This window comes from Abrus precatorius, unplaced genomic scaffold (genome assembly GCF_003935025.1).
Source record: "Abrus precatorius isolate BTA unplaced genomic scaffold, Abrus_2018 Scaffold4, whole genome shotgun sequence".
NCBI lineage: Eukaryota > Viridiplantae > Streptophyta > Magnoliopsida > Fabales > Fabaceae > Abrus > Abrus precatorius.
Window position 1 is genome coordinate 14,880,595 of NW_020874384.1, and position 17,998 is coordinate 14,898,592.

Below are 17,998 nucleotides of genomic sequence, written 5' to 3' on the forward strand. Positions count from 1 at the left end.
TAAAAAATAATATAAAATATTTAAAACAAGAGTCATTTTTAAACAATCTTCTAATATTTTAATATTGTATTTTCATAATTTACTTCCTATAAATAAATATTTATGATATAAAAATATATAAAATAAAATTTGGAATTATGATCGTTATTTTCGAATACGTTACAACTTATACTTAAAAAAATATTTTGATCCTTTTCAACTTTATACGTGCATTTATAGAATTTTATTTATTTTTAAATATCATTAACGGGGCCAAGGCCCAGCAGTTACTTCCTTCTCTCAGGCAACCCAAAATCACATGGTAGTATTATTATTAATTATAAACAGGTCCGGCAAATAAAAATCATAAGCGTGTTTGTTAATTTTTTTTAAAAGGAGTATTTAATGAAAGGCCCTTGTCAACAATCAAGAATAAAAAATGATTATTAAATCAAATACCATAATTTTTTTATATTTAAAATCATCATTCAGTGCTTTTAAAATATTTGTGAGTAATACTTTTTTCAGCAAACAGTTAATACACTGAAAATTTAAATAATTTGACTTTTTACTCAACATATTTTAGATTAAAATCCTGAATTATTAATTTTCGTTGACATTTAATCTGTTTAATTAATTTTAATGTCATAATCGAGACATGACTCTTGATCATAAAATGGCATAGCGGGGACCGTGACTAGGAATAGGAGCCACGTGTTTGCACGTAGTGCGTTTGCGCCATCCGGCAACCTTAGACGCAGGAAGATGGGAGTGAGAAATGACGAAAGGACCCTCACTCTTTCAACCGGGTTTAGTTTTCCCTCCATCTGCTTCGTTTTTTAAGGTTGATGTGTACAACAATAGCAAATTAGGAAGACTCGCTCCTCATTCGCATTTTGGCTTCGATTAACCACACAAACATTTCTCACACAACATTCCATTTGGAGAAGAGAGAGAAACGCCAATCTAAAGACAAAGACCCAAACACTGTTTTCACTTTCACGCTTCCCCATTCTCTCCTTTGTTTTTTTCCCCTTCCTCTCTCAACACGTTCTTTCCGTTCATATTTTTGTTCTCTTTTGATTGGTTTCCAAGCCAGGTATAATACAATGTAGATTCAATACAACGTTGTCGTTTCTTCTTCTTTTATTTTTTAAACTATTATTTTTCCTGTAATAATCGCTGAGCTGCATTGCCGTTTTGATGAATGTTGATGCAAGGTTTGGTCAATTGAATGTGGTGACTTCTGCTGGGTAATCATCTTGGATATACTTCTGTGATTTTGGGATCACAGATATGACCAACACAAGTGCAGAATTGTCTCAGGTGAAAAGCTTTTATTTATTTATTTGCTGTCACCATTTTTCAATGCACAATTTTATTGGCTGCTATATATATATATATATATTCATATTTACCGTGAGTTTTGAATTAATTGAAGAATGGGGATGACGGTGCCTCGGAGTATGGACTTCTGAGCATATATGTGTTATTATATATGTAAATAAACAGGGAAAAAAAATCATACAATATAATTACGTGTTCATTTTGTAGGGGAATGGTGGTGTTTCTCTTCCTTCTCCTAACCCTCAGTCTGGGCCACCAGAGCATCAGCGTTCTCATGGTGGCAGCGGCAATATGGTAATTGTTGTTCTCTGCAAACATGGGAATGATGAGATTTTGTGTGAATTTGGATCAACTGGACTATTTTTCTTGCTTAAATGGAAGAGCATGGCTGTACATTGTCACAACGGTCAAAAATTTCCCATGTTGGACTTTTGCATGACTATAAACGTATCCTAATGGAGCTTACTTAGATGTTGAAAGGCATGCATGTTAAAAAAAACCATCATTGTTAAATTTAGCTGACTTGAAGTGAATATGGTTTCCATGTCCCTCTGATATCGCGGTTTAAATTCCTATAATTTCACATCTTGCAGATTTTCAAGAGTGGGCCACTTTTCATATCTTCCAAAGGTGTGTTTTTCTCCACTAGTTTACATATTTTCTTTTAATAAAACCTAAACATTCATGTAATTCATAATGGAACGAGTAAGAGCAAGTTTAGTGTCTTTTCCTGTGGTACAAATGGTTGTCCTAACTCCTAACCTAAATGTTTAAAGGCAAGAGCAAAATGGGTGTGATAGACATAGTTTTTTTCCCCTTTTTACAGAATAAATCACTCTCTTTTCCCATGGATTTTGTATCTTTACAAACCTCCCCTCTATTGTGAAAACCTATAGAAATCTCTTGTATTTACAAGATACACTATCGAAATCCAAAATGCATTCCTGATAATTGATTCATTAAATCTAAACATCATATGATGTTTCATGGGAATGTCATTTATACTTTGTTCAGCCTTATATGCTGAGAAAAAGGAAACAAAGCATTCATTCATGAGTAGATGGCCCAATTAACAATTTCATTAGGCTCGATCACATTTTGGATTTGGTCATAGCATTTTTTATCAAACAACAGAGTTTTATAAAGGTTTTCATAATATAGAGGAGCAAAATGCCGGGGAAAAGTAATTTATTGAAAAAGGGAACTATGGACCAAGAATTGATGAGAATTTTGTAATGCTTGATCTGTGAAGTTTAGCTAGAAAAGAAAGCTCTGATGTGAACTAATATTAGACAAGTAGGACATGAGAAAGTAAGTATGCTACAACATCAGTATTTTCTCTTAGGCCATTTACAGTGTCAATATTGAAATCATTTATCATTGCTAATTCTTCTTTTAATCCTCCCAAAATTTAATTTCCATATTTTTACTGCATATATAATGCTCAACTCTTGGCAGAATGTCTGAGGAGATTTGAAGTCATTATTATCACATAATGTTTTTTCCTTTGATGTGTAGGAATTGGATGGACATCCTGGAAGAAAAGGTGGTTTATTTTAACACAAACGTCACTTGTTTTCTTCAGAAGTGATCCAGTAAGTACATTTTCTTAGCAAAAACTGACGTGCTTTATTAATTTAATATAATGTTAGTTAATGGGGGCGAAGTCGTGGCTTATTTTTTTCCCTGGCTAGTGGCTATGAGGCATTTCTCTTTTAAAAATAGGAACTGACATATTCCACTGTTAATTGTCTTAGTGTGATTAGCCATAATAAGATTGTCTTGAGGTTGATGCTGATAGTGATGACAAGAGCTAATTGGTAAGAACTAGAAATAGTAAACAAAATGTTAATTAACCATGTATAAGGCTTGAATTTCCAGCTTACACACCTGCAAGTTTAATTTGTGTACCTACCTATTTTTTATATTTGCAAAATTCTTGTCATATATCTTTATCGTTATGTTTTATGCTTTTCAGAATGCTGTCCCTCAGAAGGGAAATGAAGTGAATTTGACCCTAGGTGGCATTGACCTCAACAATTCAGGCAGGTTGGCTTGTGTTCCACAACTACACCTTATTATCATTTTGTTTATCTCATATTGTCATGATAGAAGGATTGTAAAGGATCATGAAGTCTTTTAACTTTTATTGTTAAATTTTGTAGTGTTGTTATCAAACCAGATAAGAAACTTTTGACAGTACAATTTCCTGATGTTCATGATGGACGAGCTTTCACACTTAAGGTGCTTTATTTTTCTTTTCTCAAAATTTTTCCTTCAGGAGATGTCTTTTTTCATTAAGAGGATATAGGATTTTTATTCTGGTGAATTATATTTCCAAACAAATTATTTAGATGCTCTGATGATGGTTGCCTTTTTCTTTTAATAAGATTTATGCTTTCTATCTGTATGATATACATGCTCTTTGGTTAAACACATAAAGGGATAGATGCAGACAGAATGGAAAATGTGTAAATGTTTTTTGCTGCTAACATATCATTTCAATGTTGATGTTGTAGGCTGAAACTACTGAAGATTTATATGAGTGGAAGACTGCACTTGAGAATGCGTTGGCACAAGCACCTAGTGCTGTCAATGTGATGGAGCAAAATGGTATCTTTAGGAACGATCAGACTGATTCAATTGATATTTCTTTGGACCAGTGTATGCCCTTGTTATAATTGTGCTTTCCATATGTCATTTGACCACACAGTTCGCAGTTCGCACTCTGTGGTTCATTCACTACGAATGTTGTTCATGATATGTATATGGTACTTCATGAAATAATTTAATCGTCATCAAGTAAATATTTATTCAAACAACTACTGTTTGGTGTGTTGGTTTTCTGATTTGATATCTGATATGAACATTACATATCCATTTGTATAGTTGACAGTGATAGTGGTTTTAAATTTGTATCATCTAATTGATTGTCTCTTTGGGACATTGGGATTGTTTTTGTTCTACATTACACCTTAAACCTGTTCTTTATCTTTTTTCCTTGTTTCAGTTATGACATTTGTAGAATGCCTTAGTTGTGAGTTTTTATGTGATGATGCTTGTGCTTGATGCAGTAAAAGTCTATAACTTTTTCTTTCTGTTGATCTGAATTTTCTGCACTTTGTAGTAAAGGAGAGAGAACCAGCCAAATCTACTGTCATTGGTCGGCCAATCTTACTTGCTTTGGAGGATGTTGATGGAACTCCATCATTTTTGGAGAAAGCCCTGACATTTATAGAAGAGCATGGTGAGTTTTCTTCTCTCTCTCTCTCTATATATATATATATCCATAAACACACACACACTCATGTATGTATGAGGGGCAGATCCAGAAGATCTGCAAGGGGCTGAAATAATGAAATTTTAGCAGACATAATTATATTATTAACAATTTTTCATGTATTTGGATATTTTTATGTTAAGTCTAAAAATATAAATTACTCTAATTTAATAATGATGAAATCACGTGTTAAAAGGAAAAAAAGTACATTAAGAGATAATCTCATTATCAAGAATGAGGAGTTTTTTTTAGGAATAAATTGTGTAAATTAACTATTAATTTAGTATGATGCACCGACATTCAAATTTATAAACTTCTAAATTTGTAGATATAGAAAGTTTTGATATTCTAGACAAGTTGATTGACTAAATTTAAAGAATAGTATTCAAAAGAAGAAATATAAATGACAAAGTAGAGATACTAAAAGGAAGAGAAGTCAAGTGGTGTATTAAAATAGAATAGATCGAAAGAAATCTTTGCTCTTAAGGATAAACACTCAAGTTTAATATAAAAAGCTAATTAAAAATTGTAAAATTAAACATATTTTAATATGTTATATTAAATTTTATATGTAATTCTTTTAAAGAATATTTGGGGATGTGGGAAGGGTTGGGACCACTTTGCCCCTCTAAAGGGTGCTTATTGGGTGACAACTTAGGTAAAAAAGCTAATCTTGACTTTTTAATCATACATGTATAGTCAATATTAGCTATTTTTACCTCACAATGTCACTTATTACATGCCTTTTATTTAAAAAGTGAAATGGAACTGGTTTTTGTGCATGTCTATGTTAGAATGTTCTGAACTCTTATATTAAAGTGGTTTTTCTCATGCATCAGAGAATTTTATAAATGCATGCTTGATGCATCATTAGAGGCATTTTATGCCTTTGCACAGCTGATGGATGTAAATATTTGGTTCATTTTTTTGTATAAAAGATTTGCCTCGTTTGGCATTTTTAACGCGTTATTGTTCTTTTATTAATGAAGAAAAGAAAATTGCAAAGTAAGAGCAACCTCATCAATAAAAGTTAAGGAGAAAGGAAGTCCTAAGGGTTTCAAATTATACCACTTGTGACCTTGCAATTGGGTTTCATTTCTGGTTTCAGGTGGAAGAGGGAGGTGAGAGTGAGCAACTAGTAAATATACATTAGTTTCTTTTAGCCAAGATCAAGTCTAAATGACCCCTCAAATGTTGCTTAACTGTTCACATGTGTTTCATATGAACTTAATGAATTTTATAAAACAGGAGCTAATGTGGAAGGGATCTTGCGACAAGCAGCTGATGTTGATGAGGTCGAACGTCGTGTTCGAGAATACGAACAAGGTTTGTACTTCGGTTCCTTGCTAATATTCCAACTGTATATAGTTGTTTGGATACATCCACCTTAGCTTGTTGGTTGTCCTTGCTTCAGTTTTGATTACATTGAGTGCTAAAGATAGTTCTCTCATATCTATCCATTAAGAGCTTCCATGGTATTTCAGGATTTTCCATACAAATACATTGAGAAATATGTGGAGTTTTGCTTATAAAAAAAATTCCTTATCATATCGTATACGTTGAATAGAACATTATTCATGTATTTGGATTCAATGAAATTTCCTTTAATATTTGCATTGGCCATGCTTTTCTAGCAAAATAAGATGGATGAAGAAGATGGAGTTTTGTAGTTTTCCAATTGCAGACATTTTTTCTTTCCACTGTTTTTTTTTTTTTTGTCAACATTACTCATCAAGTTTTATGGTCTTGGGTATGTTATATGGTTGTAGGAAAAGTTGAGTTTTCTCCGGATGAGGATGCACATGTAGTTGGTGATTGTGTTAAGGTATTTTCATGGTGAATTGAAGTGTTGATTCCTTTACCATACATTATTTTATGTTCTTATTTGCATACATTTTCAGCATGTGCTTCGGGAATTGCCATCCTCTCCAGTTCCAGCATCTTGTTGTAAGGCACTGTTAGAAGCTTGTCGTAAGTGTCATTTTAGTTTTTCCATCTATATGTTATTTTATAATATTTATCAAGCTACCTATTATTTATGTCTTTTATGTAAACTTAATTTTCCATGATTGTTGTCAGATGCGAAGGTTCATTGAAGTTGATAATAACATGTTTGAATGTGAAATCTAATAATTTTAATGGAAAGTTTTATACTATTTGGACAATTAGTTGAAAGGGAGAAACGAAAAGATCTTATATTAAATGGAATATTTGATTTGAATTATGATAATTTACATCTATTATTTCTAGTAAGAAGCTTGGTTTTGTAAACTAGTTGTTGAAAAGGAGCAGTAGTGTATTTCATGACTTGGTTTTTCACTTCACTTGCAGCTAAACCATGAGATAAGAAGGTTTAGATTTTGAACACTTACACTTGCTCTGAAAGATTTCACAAGAATTGAAGACATTAGTGATTGAAGTTTACACTGGTTGTCAGAACTTGTTTGTGTTTCTGATTAATATTTGCTTTAACTTTGGATGATGCAGTAAAGTTAGGTTTTTTATTTATTCTTTGTCAATAAACAAGTAAATGATACACAAAATTAAATAGTAATCCCTTCCTGCAGCCTTGCAACACTGCCTTCCAAGTTATGTTGTTGAATACCATTGCATCATAGGTTACTATATCTTCTAACAACTGTGCTCGTTATTCTTTTTGGACTTCCAAACATTATTATCATGTTGTCTTATCATGCTTGCCTAGTGGAATAATGCTAGGTGGTTGTTGTCTTATCATGCTTGTAGGCACTTTGCTGTTTGGCTATCTTCCCATCCTACTGCCTATGTTTTATCTTCGTTTTCTTCCTCATTTTGAGGAAATCCAATGCCTGAATAAGTTGTTGAACATACTCTATACATCTTGTTTATTATCTCACAATATTATTAAGTATAAAATATAAACTATTAATAGAATAAAAGAAGTATTAATTGGTATTAGGACATATTGAAGAACTAATTGTCTAAACATAGTAGCTTTATTTGAATTTTAAGTCATGAACAATTTGATCAAATTTGAACAATTTTTTCTGGTTTTAGCAACTTAAATTTTTGCATTATAATGTTACATATTATTAAGATGTTTCACGTTGGTTAGAAATAGAGCCAAAATACTCTTTATAAGGGATAGGATAGTCCTCCTATGAACTAATTTTTGGAAGTGAGTTAGATACATGTTTCTTATTATAGTATCAGAGCCTATCTAGTTTGAACGTTGAGCTACCTAAAGATGTCCAGTCCTGTTAAGCCACCTATGTAAATGTGTGTTAGACCGTGTTAAGATGTTTTACATTGGTTAGGAATTAACAAAGTACTTCTTATAAGAGATAAGGTAATCCTTCTCTTATAAGCTAACTTTTGATTAGACCCAAGTTTCTTAACACATATGACTAAATACTAATATTTGATATATGAGAATAGAAGATAAAAGATAAATATAATGAAATTAAATTTCTGCAAAACTCAACAGTTGATTATGCAGATTTCAAACCTCTTGACCATTTTGCACCAAGAGAAATTTTTTGGTCTCTTATTGATTCTTGCCATACTGACTACCATTTGGGGCTACAAGAGAAAGAGACAATGGGATAATTTTGGCACTGAAGATTACATATTGTTTTCAAATTGTTTTTCAAGTAATATAGATTTCTCTTGAAGTTTAATTGCATTTCATTGTTCAAAATTGGCACACTATTAGGAACTGAACGTGGGAATAGGGTTGCTGCTATGCGTGCAGCAATAAATGACACTTTCCCTGAACCAAATCGTCGCTTATTGCAAAGGTATTTGATTGATTACTTTTGCCTTTTCCCATATCTTTCCTATTGGATTAACTTATTGATCACTATGTTTGTTATTTTATTTGTTGAATTTCAGGGTTTAAGGATATTCTTATTCTTTGGATAGTTAATTTAATAACTGAAATATATATTGTTGATTTGGGTCTGGGATACTCTTGTGTGTTCAGGAACCTACTACATTACAAAAGTTATGTTGAGCCAAAGATATCCCTAGATTTGTCATTTGTGAATGCATGATATGCCTGTATTTAGGATCTACTATTGGTTACTATGTTGAATTCATTGTTTATGATTTGAGAAACAATTAAAACAAAAACTGTGAATTCAAGTGAGCAGGTCAAGATATTGGATTACCTAATGGCTCAAAATGTGGAAGTGAACCATGAAAATACGAATAAGTTACAGATTTTATAATGAAAAATAGATTTTTCTTTTGGAATAATGAAAGTTTTTTTCTATAAGGTGGGAGTAATGATGCCATTGTGTCCTGTCAAAAACACAATCACAATGTCTGTCCATGTCAGGGATTTGTCTAAGTTATTGTTGAATGTCAATTGTTTAACACAACCCTTGCCTTTTATTTGAGCTTAGGACTGGTTATGTACTGATTTGCGACAAAGTATGACATAGGCAGAGTTTTTTTGTTTGTAAGGCTAAATAACTAATAAAATATGATCACTAAGGTTTAACAAGTGATCTATAAGCATCTTTTATCGATACCACATTGAATACTCAATATTACCAAAGAATCAGCTACCAGTAAATAAGCTCATATACGGCATACTTTTCAGTAGTACTGACAATGTCTCCTTGAAGTAACTTGTGATTGAATATTGTATGATAAATGGGTATAGGTCATTTGTTACACTTCCAGTTACACAATTGGGTAAGAGAAACAGTACTTTTTTTTGTCAATTTTCTATTTTTTAGATCATGTTTTGGTGTTGCAAATTACTGATTTCATTTCATTCTTGTACAGAATACTCACAATGATGCAAGCTGTGGCTTCACGCAAAGCTGTTAATAGAATGAGCTCCTCAGCTGTGGCAGCTTGCATGGCACCTTTACTTCTTCGCCCCCTTCTGGCTGGAGAATGTGAGATTGACAATGATTTTGATGTAGGTGGTGATGGTTCTGTTCAACTTTTACAAGCAGCTGCTGCAGCGAACCATGCTCAAGCAATTGTTATAACTTTATTAGAAGAATATAACAACATATTTGGGGTAATTATATCTCACTATTCCTTTTTGCATGGCTTCCATATATATAGTATGAAACCATGTTGCATGCATCTATTAGACTCTAGTCATTCATAAGCTGCAGATGTTTTGTGCTGATATGTTAAATCTTACCTACCTCTAGTACAACTCACTTTCTTTTCTAAATAATTATAGGGAGTGCATTACTTCCTTAACGATTGAATTCCTTTTCATGATAGAAGACATGATCAGCTGCATGTGAAATCTAAATATTTTTTTGTAAGTATATAAATGGATGGTTTTCAATGTCAAACTAGCATCAAGTGGTATGAGATGACTCTTTGCCCCTATCTGATTAATTACATGTTTGATCTTCATATTATATTTTTTATTTTCTGTACCACTGTTTTTCCAATAGAGCCCAGTGGTGTTAATGAATACATGTAACTGATTCCACCTAATGTAATAAGCCTTGGTTGTTATTGTTATTCATTGTTGTCTCTATAGATGTCTAAGTAATAGTGTTCTAGCAGGAAGGTTCTGTGTCCCCTGATATATACACTGACTCAGAAGAAGAGAGTGGATCTGAGAGTGAGGAAGCTACTGATGATGATTTGTCCTACGAGGATGATGATGATGATTATGATGATGACGATGAACAAGATGAATCAGTACAGGAGTCTGATGCAGAAGCAGATGATGATCTTGTTAGCGAATCGTACAGTGAAACTGGAGAATCTGAGGCTGATGATGCAGGCGACGATGAGGTTCATACCTGATTTATTTATTTTATGACAATTTGGTGCAATTATAATAAATAGGTTTTTCATTAAAGAATATCCATTTCATTTCATAGGAACAAATTTAATTTAGGGAAGTAAATTATAAAATCCATTTAAAAAAAATGTAAGCCTGTCTTAAGGATAGAAAGAGTGTTCACACGTAATTCTGTCAGGCCTTCTCTTGCTATCTGACACTATTTCATTCAAGAAAATCTTTAGTTAGACTCTAAGTGGTAGAGTTATCATTAATTTTTCACACACACATATATACTGGGAGGATTCAAATTACATCGGTGTAAATTAGTCTTACTCTTACAATGTTAATAACTTAATATATAAAATAATTTTCATCAATCCAAGTCCAACTGTTGAATTATAATTATATTAACTAGATTATTTGTGTCAAATTTTGTCAAAATCAAATCTTTAATTGTTAATTTCAAAAGTATATATTACGTTAATTTTGATATATATGAATAATGAATTAAATAATTTTGAATCAATCTCAAATTTTGCATGTGTGATCTATGTAATTGGAACTTTTAATCTAATGGTTAGTTTTAGGATTAAATTATCCAACAAAAAGTTATTAAATAGTGTAACAGTAAGTGTAACTTGCACCGGTGTAATTCGATTTTTCCCTATATATATATTTCATATGCATAAAATAGCACCAAACATCTTAATTCCTAGAAGATAAGCTAAGTAGTCCCCCCAGGTTAAACATGGTACTGTAATTATTTTGCCTTTAATCTTGCAGCCTTTTCTTCGTTCAGTTGTTCACTTCTTATCTCCAACTAATCTTGGTTTTTCACTTTACCCTTTGTATTGTCGAACAAGCTATTCCCCTGCCCCAGCTCTAAAAATGCTCCAATAACTTGAATTATTATTCAAACTAATTATGTAAGTTGATGTTGTCCATCAATTTAGTCTGATCATCCTTACACTTTTTCCTCTAAGATAGTTATTTACGTTGCTGCAATCACTGCAACCTGGAGGTGGGGGACTGGGAGGAGAGAGGAAGAGTGAAAATTCTCACTTTTTTTTTTTCTTCTAATGGACAGGACCATGATCATGCTAGTTCTAGTTCAAAATCTTCAAGTGCTAGTGAAGAATTGAAAGCCGAAAAAAAATTATCATCAAAGTCACTTGAAGGTTCACTGAATCAACCCGAAGATATAAAAAAAAAATCTGAAAATCTCACAAGTCCAAATAAGACTGCTCATGCAGATCAGTCCAATAAGCCTGCTGGTATAGTTGGAGTGTCCACTGACCAGGTTAAATTGCATAATTCAAATTCTCCTAGTCCTTTATGTATCAAAAAATCGAATACCATGTCCAATGGGCCAGCACCTCGGCACCGCACCATGTTGGGGCGAGTCTCTGTGAGTAATTCTTTTCAAAATTAATGATGGAATTTTTACCTTGTCAGTTACATCTTTGTCACTTGCTTTAAATTGGTTAAAGCTTTTGCTATTAATTTTTTTTTTCCATTTAGTTTCTTTGGGAGTGAAATTGCCTTTGTACTAATTAGTCTGAGGTTTTATCTCTTCTTTTGTATTCTGCCTCAGGCAAGGAAGAATCTTTCCATGGAATCCATAGATTATTCTGTCGATGATGAGTAAGTAATTGACATCTATCAACTGTATGTTATTCTCTTGCTCTAGCCACTAGTTGTAAACTTGAAAATTTGCAATATTGTAGTTCCTACTTTAAATCATTTGTTGCCAATTTAGTTGTGTTTCTTGATACTCTTATCCTAGGAAAATTTGGACTACAAATGTAAATTAGTTTTTGTGATTGAATCAAAGCATGATATATCTGAGAGATAAACTGCAAAACCTGTAATCCAATTTGTAAAGTATGTGTATTCAGAATACTCACTTCAACCCTTTAAAGCACCCCACACAACAAAATAATCAGACATGCCAATGCCATTGGATCACAATTAAATAGTACATCTCAACTTTTGATAGTAGTACTCTTAGTATGCAAGTCACTTCCTAGAGGAACATAGATATCATCTATGATGTTAATGTGTCATATGGATAGAAAGCTTTATGAAAGAAAGAAATGTCAAAACAACATAATACATGACATGAAAAATAGTTAATACCCAATTGAAGGATCCAGAATCCAGAAGAAATGCTTTATAGATTTGTATGTTTGAAATTAAGTTAGCAAGAGTATAAAATTATACGCATAGTTTCAGTAAGATAAATATCAAAGCCCATCAATTTCCTTTCTTTCTTAAGAACTAGGGAAAATTAATCAAGCAAGATAGACTTTCTTCCTTCGGGTGCACTATCTTTCCATCATTGACATCCAAACCTTTTCTGTCAGAGTGACCCTGTCCATAATTTTTCAAAAATGTTTATAGCCACTTAACTACAAATTCAGAAGAAACATATCTTAGTGGTTCTAAATGTTGACCAGACCTTTCTGTGTATGTGTTGATTCGATGTGGAGCATATACTTAAGATTAAGAGTTGGCATGCCTGTTAGTTTCTTCATGTTTCTCTGTCCACTAATTTATGTTTCTGGCCATAGAGATGAGATTGAAAGGCTTGAAGCTGCTAGGGCAGAATTACAAACTCAAATCGCAGATGAAGTATGCTATTGATTTCCTTTCTGGATTACATAGCTTAGATGTAAGTTAAAATTATTTGAAGTCAATTGATCAGTTTTGCTTGCTGTTGTAGGTGAAGGCAAATGCAAAGTTGCAATCCCATATGGATAACCGAAAGAAAGCCTTGGAAGAACGTCGTCTGGCTCTAGAGCAAGATGTATGTTATTGTTCATTATGAGGGAAGCTTCCCTCTTTCTTCTTGTAAATAAATTGAGATTGTTTTCTAAAATTTCTTTTCACAGGTGGCTAGACTACAGGAGCAGTTGAACAAGGAAAAGAATTCTCGGATAGCTCTTGAGGTAGAACTCTAGTTTTTAATTTACTCAATATTGATGAAATGACTAGTCAAATTCACTCAAAGAAGGTTAATAATGTGTTTTGATCAAACAACTAATTCATAATATTCAAATCTTATACAGAACAAGGCAGGGCTTGAGGAATTAGCTCTGGTAGAAGCAGACCTTGCTAACTTAGAGTGGAAGGTTGAGGAGCTTGGAGTCAGGCTTAATGCACAACTTGAGCGAAATTATGGATCCAGTTTGGAAATCTCTAATCTACCGCGACAGATATCAAATAAAGAGAGAAAATCGTATGTTTATCGTTACCTATATGCTTGTGATTACATTATTTTTTGTTCATATTTTCACAATCTTGATCTTCTATTGGCTTCAGTGTTCATAGAAAATTTTTGTTCACAATAATTCTTCCAAGTCTGAGTAGAAGTCTTTTTGGCACTGGACTGTTTTCTTTTTCGAAGGAAATTGTATGGACAATTAAATTTGACTTTCTTCATGGGGAATATTTGTAACAGGAAAAACAAGGCAGATACTGAAGTTCCTGCCATATCACAAACTGACAGGTCAATAAGTAAGGTAAATCATTATAGTAGCAATAAAGGATTTATTCCTTAGTCTCTGCCACAAGGTATAAATGTCAACTTTAAGAGCAAAATTGCAAGGAGAGACCATAAATCATAGTCCCATCGTTTAAGTATATGATTGCATTGCTTTTTAAAAAAAGGCTAAATAAATTTATTCTCAATCTATACTATTATAAGAAACCAATACCCCTTATAGTGTCTCCAGTGAATAAATTTTATAAAAAAATAACAAAAAAGATACACCTTTGATGGTTGAATAAGTTAAGGAACGAAGATAGACAATGGCACTCAAATTTTCCCATTATCCCTTGTCATAAAACTTTGAAAATATATTTTGTAAGGGCTATCGATCCTCTATCCTTCTTTCTACTTTTATAATAATCATTTGATTTTTACTTGATCCATATGTTAGCAGATAGACAAAAGAAGATTTGAGTGAGTTTTAAAGCAAAGAACATATTAATATAAAAGAAGAGCCTATGGTGCCTGCATAGAGCCTACAGATCAAGAAATTTGAAGTCAATAAAGCATAATGATTACTTATAAGAATCCTATAGAACTTTATTTTCTCCCAAACATATTTCAGTTTGTACTTGCTTGCTAGAAAAATAAATTGCATAATTCCTCAAGCTGTTAACTCTCAAGCTTTGCTTGGTTAAAAGCCAAAGTGAATAATCATTTATTTTTGTTGGAGTAGGGGAGTTTTAGGTAGCACACCACAATGCAATTCCAAAACCTTAAGGCAATGGGTGAATGAGTCCATTTCCTTATAGACCCCTAACTTGCCCATATCTCATTTCATGTGAGACTAATTCACACTTGACTCCAATAATTTTCTTATGTGGCTATATAGAAGAAAATAAGCATATTTGCTGAAAAGGGTGACAGTAACTTGAAAATTATCATTTCTTAAACCATGGGTATTTGGTAATTACAACAGGACACTCATATTGGTGGAGCAGAAAGTGATACTGAGAGAAAGCCAGAGCCAGCACCTACATCAAACAAACATCCACCAACTAGCTCCAAGAAATCTAGTACAAAGGGTGAGGTAGGTTTCATAAACTTGGCTATGAATCTAGACATAAATCAGCATTTTCTTTAAATTGTAGAATCAGAACTATTACCAAATACAAATAGTACTCATCCGTCCAAAAGTCAATAAAATGCCCAAGTCTTTCAAGTTTCAAGCTCCTATTTTGTCAAATTAATTTTGCTATCTAACATTTTCCATAAACAATGTCTTAATTACTTTATCCACGTTATTCCTCCTATCCTCATTCTTCGTTGCATCATTGTCACTTTTATAACATTGCTTAGTATTGGGACGAAGCAATCAAACTAGTTACCTAGCAAGGTAAATTTTGAATTTTTATGGAAGATAGTAAACTACTTGTTAGCTTGGTAACTAATTTCTCGCGTATTTCAGTGGAAAAACCTTGATATTGAAAATTGATAGGACTAGTCGACTAGATAGACTTATTTATTCAAATGCTTTCACAACAGGGAGCAAATTTCACTCCTTCTGCAATGACAAAACTGACATCCAGACTGAACTTTTTGAAGGTGAGCCGAAATCAGATTGCAAACGAACTCCAAAATATGGATAAAGGCCGAGAGTCAAGTCGCTCTGCACACAACGTGGAAAAAGGAAAAGGACATGACCGTCCTCAAGCACTTCCATCCCCTCATAGATATGGAGGGTCTGAAGCTCATCATTCTGTCCCAAACCCAGAAAGAGTTAGAGGCTCGGACAATTCTCAGTCACTGCAGATTTCAGATAAAGGATCGAGCAAAGGTAAATCACATCAAAGTTCAGACAAATTGAGGAAATCAGATAGCCACCCAAGCCACCACACAGATGGATGGAATCAGCAACCAAAACATTTGGAAAGAGGAAGATCAGAAGGTCATCAGACTTTTAATGTGGATAAAGGTCGGTGATTACGAGGCGAGTCTTCTGTTATAGAACAAAATCCAGATCCAGTCAATGTTTTTCTTGTTCAACTGGGGCATTGCTTGTGTCTTTCAACATTGTTTTGTGTGGTTTATGTAATACAATGAGAAGAATCCTTCTTTGATAAGGTTGGCACTAGAGCTCATATTCAAACGAGAGAAGCATTCCATTTACACCAAAAAGCAGGATTTGCAAGGCATAGTTCAACCATCCTCATGACATAGGCCGAACCTTTTGTAACCTTTACATGCTGATTTTTACTAGCTCAGTGAACAACAGCATGATGATTTGCAATTACATTTAACGTATTTGTAGCGGCAATAACATTGAGTTGTTTGCCATAAGCTGGCAAAGCAATAGGCACATAACCTTGGTCCACATTCCGTTGTTCTAGCAAAAATTTAATAACTAATCTCATTATGTCTACCCATAATCAGATTCAGGGGTCTCTTAATCTGAATGGAACTTAAAGTTCCATGACTCTACAAAAATAAAAGAAAAATAAATGCCCATAAAACTTTTAAGCAGATAATACTTTCGTTTCTAAATGTTGAGCAGAAAGAGTTATGACTTGCCCAATTTGGTGAGTGGCTAACTGGTTGCTAACTTGGTAGTATCGGATATTCCGTAAAATGTTCAATGTGGATAGTATGTAGGTATAGGTACTTGACACAAATATGGTTAATATAAATAAATTCGTTTTAGAAAAACCACATAAAAAAGAGACTAATAACTAGCAAGTGTCTTAAAGTCGTAACTCATTAACATATAATTGGACTAGAGAAATGTATTTTCAACACCTCAAATGGGACTTAGTATTTTAAAGTGTATTTTTTAAAAATAAATTTATATAAAAATATGAAATAAAAATAATTATATACAGCATGAACTTTTAGTAATTTAAATAATAAAACTCAATTGGAATATGCCTGTTGGATGTTTGCATTAAGGTAATAATACTAATAGTATTGGGCATGATCCAAACATATGAACCAAAGAATGAGTGATATAAGTGAAGGGGATGGATAAATCAAAATTCCCTGAGCAGCTTTCTGCCCTGTTCAAAGGTGACAAAAAGAACAACCGTGAAAGGACCCTGCCTTGAAATTGTAGGGACGAAACCCTTGTAAAGGGCAAAAGGAGCTTCAGCCCTAACAGTCTTAAAAGCACAGTCCAAAGCCCCCATTATAAGCAGGCCTCTCCCCAATCTCCACCTTCATATTCATAACCCTTGTCTTTATCACAGACGCAACCGCCGCCACAAACCCCGCCGCAAAAATCGCCGCCACGTGTATTCCAAGGCCATCCTTCATCCCCCCCTTCCCTATAATCGTTTCCTTACGAAGCTAACTGTGAAGCCGTCACGATCATCCACCTTTGGGGAATGCGTGTGAAAGGCGAAAGCTGGACGGAGATTGTGCGTTGGAAGAGTGAGAGTTTTTACTCCTTGCAGTTGCATGCGAACTTTGATTAGGTCGAGTGGATGCACACTGCAACTAGGGAGGCAACACCACCTTCGAAGAAGCCTTTGAGACTCATCTCATATTGAATGAAAATCGTTGTGTTTGTGAAAGCACTTTTTAAAAGTGTTTTTGGCTTTGATGAGTGAAGATGAATGGTTATGTGTATATATTATTGATGACGATAATGACAAAAATTAGAAGAGTAATCTCACTTTAAATAATTACTCTTCTAATTTTTGTCATTATCGTCATCAATAATATTATTATTATGATCACATTTGTAAAAATATATTTGGACCACCATGCTCCGGTAACTTTGATAGGTAATTTGCAATTAATTTCTTCTATTGAATACAAAATAATTATATCCAAAGGTTCTAAAATGATGGACGATCGGTTGTTTTGAGATCACCTTATACATGCAACCAACATTTTAGAGAAATTGTATTTGTATAATTTGTTATAAAATAAAGAGAAAAGAGAAAACTATGAAATAAAATAATCAATGTGATAAATAGAAATATGAAGAAAAATAATATTGTAAAAATTGTTATGAAAAATATAAATTAATATTTTATTTTAAATATAATTTTATTCATTTGTTATATACGAGCCTTGTTTGAGTTAAAAGCATAGAATATTTCTTTTGTGATAAGGCTTGATTAATGCAACTGAAATATATAAT

At 33.0% G+C, this 17,998-nt stretch overlaps 1 protein-coding gene across 1 annotated transcript; it reads left to right on the forward strand.

Annotated features, from left to right (window-relative positions):
- Positions 1–1,037: 1,037 nt before the first annotated feature.
- LOC113864833 (rho GTPase-activating protein REN1-like) lies at positions 1,038–16,026 on the forward strand. Its single transcript, XM_027499001.1, is given in 25 exon segments — positions 1,038–1,078; positions 1,200–1,305; positions 1,534–1,620; positions 1,920–1,956; positions 2,845–2,921; positions 3,305–3,375; positions 3,492–3,570; positions 3,846–3,990; positions 4,454–4,573; positions 5,855–5,932; positions 6,376–6,431; positions 6,508–6,577; positions 8,301–8,385; positions 9,383–9,631; positions 9,633–9,657; positions 10,133–10,369; positions 11,449–11,769; positions 11,956–12,005; positions 12,935–12,995; positions 13,087–13,170; positions 13,256–13,312; positions 13,433–13,602; positions 13,825–13,885; positions 14,834–14,944; positions 15,400–16,026. Coding segments are annotated over 24 exon segments (2,799 nt in total). The 5' UTR covers positions 1,038–1,078; positions 1,200–1,275; the 3' UTR covers positions 15,838–16,026.
- The last annotated feature ends 1,972 nt before the right edge of the window (positions 16,027–17,998 follow it).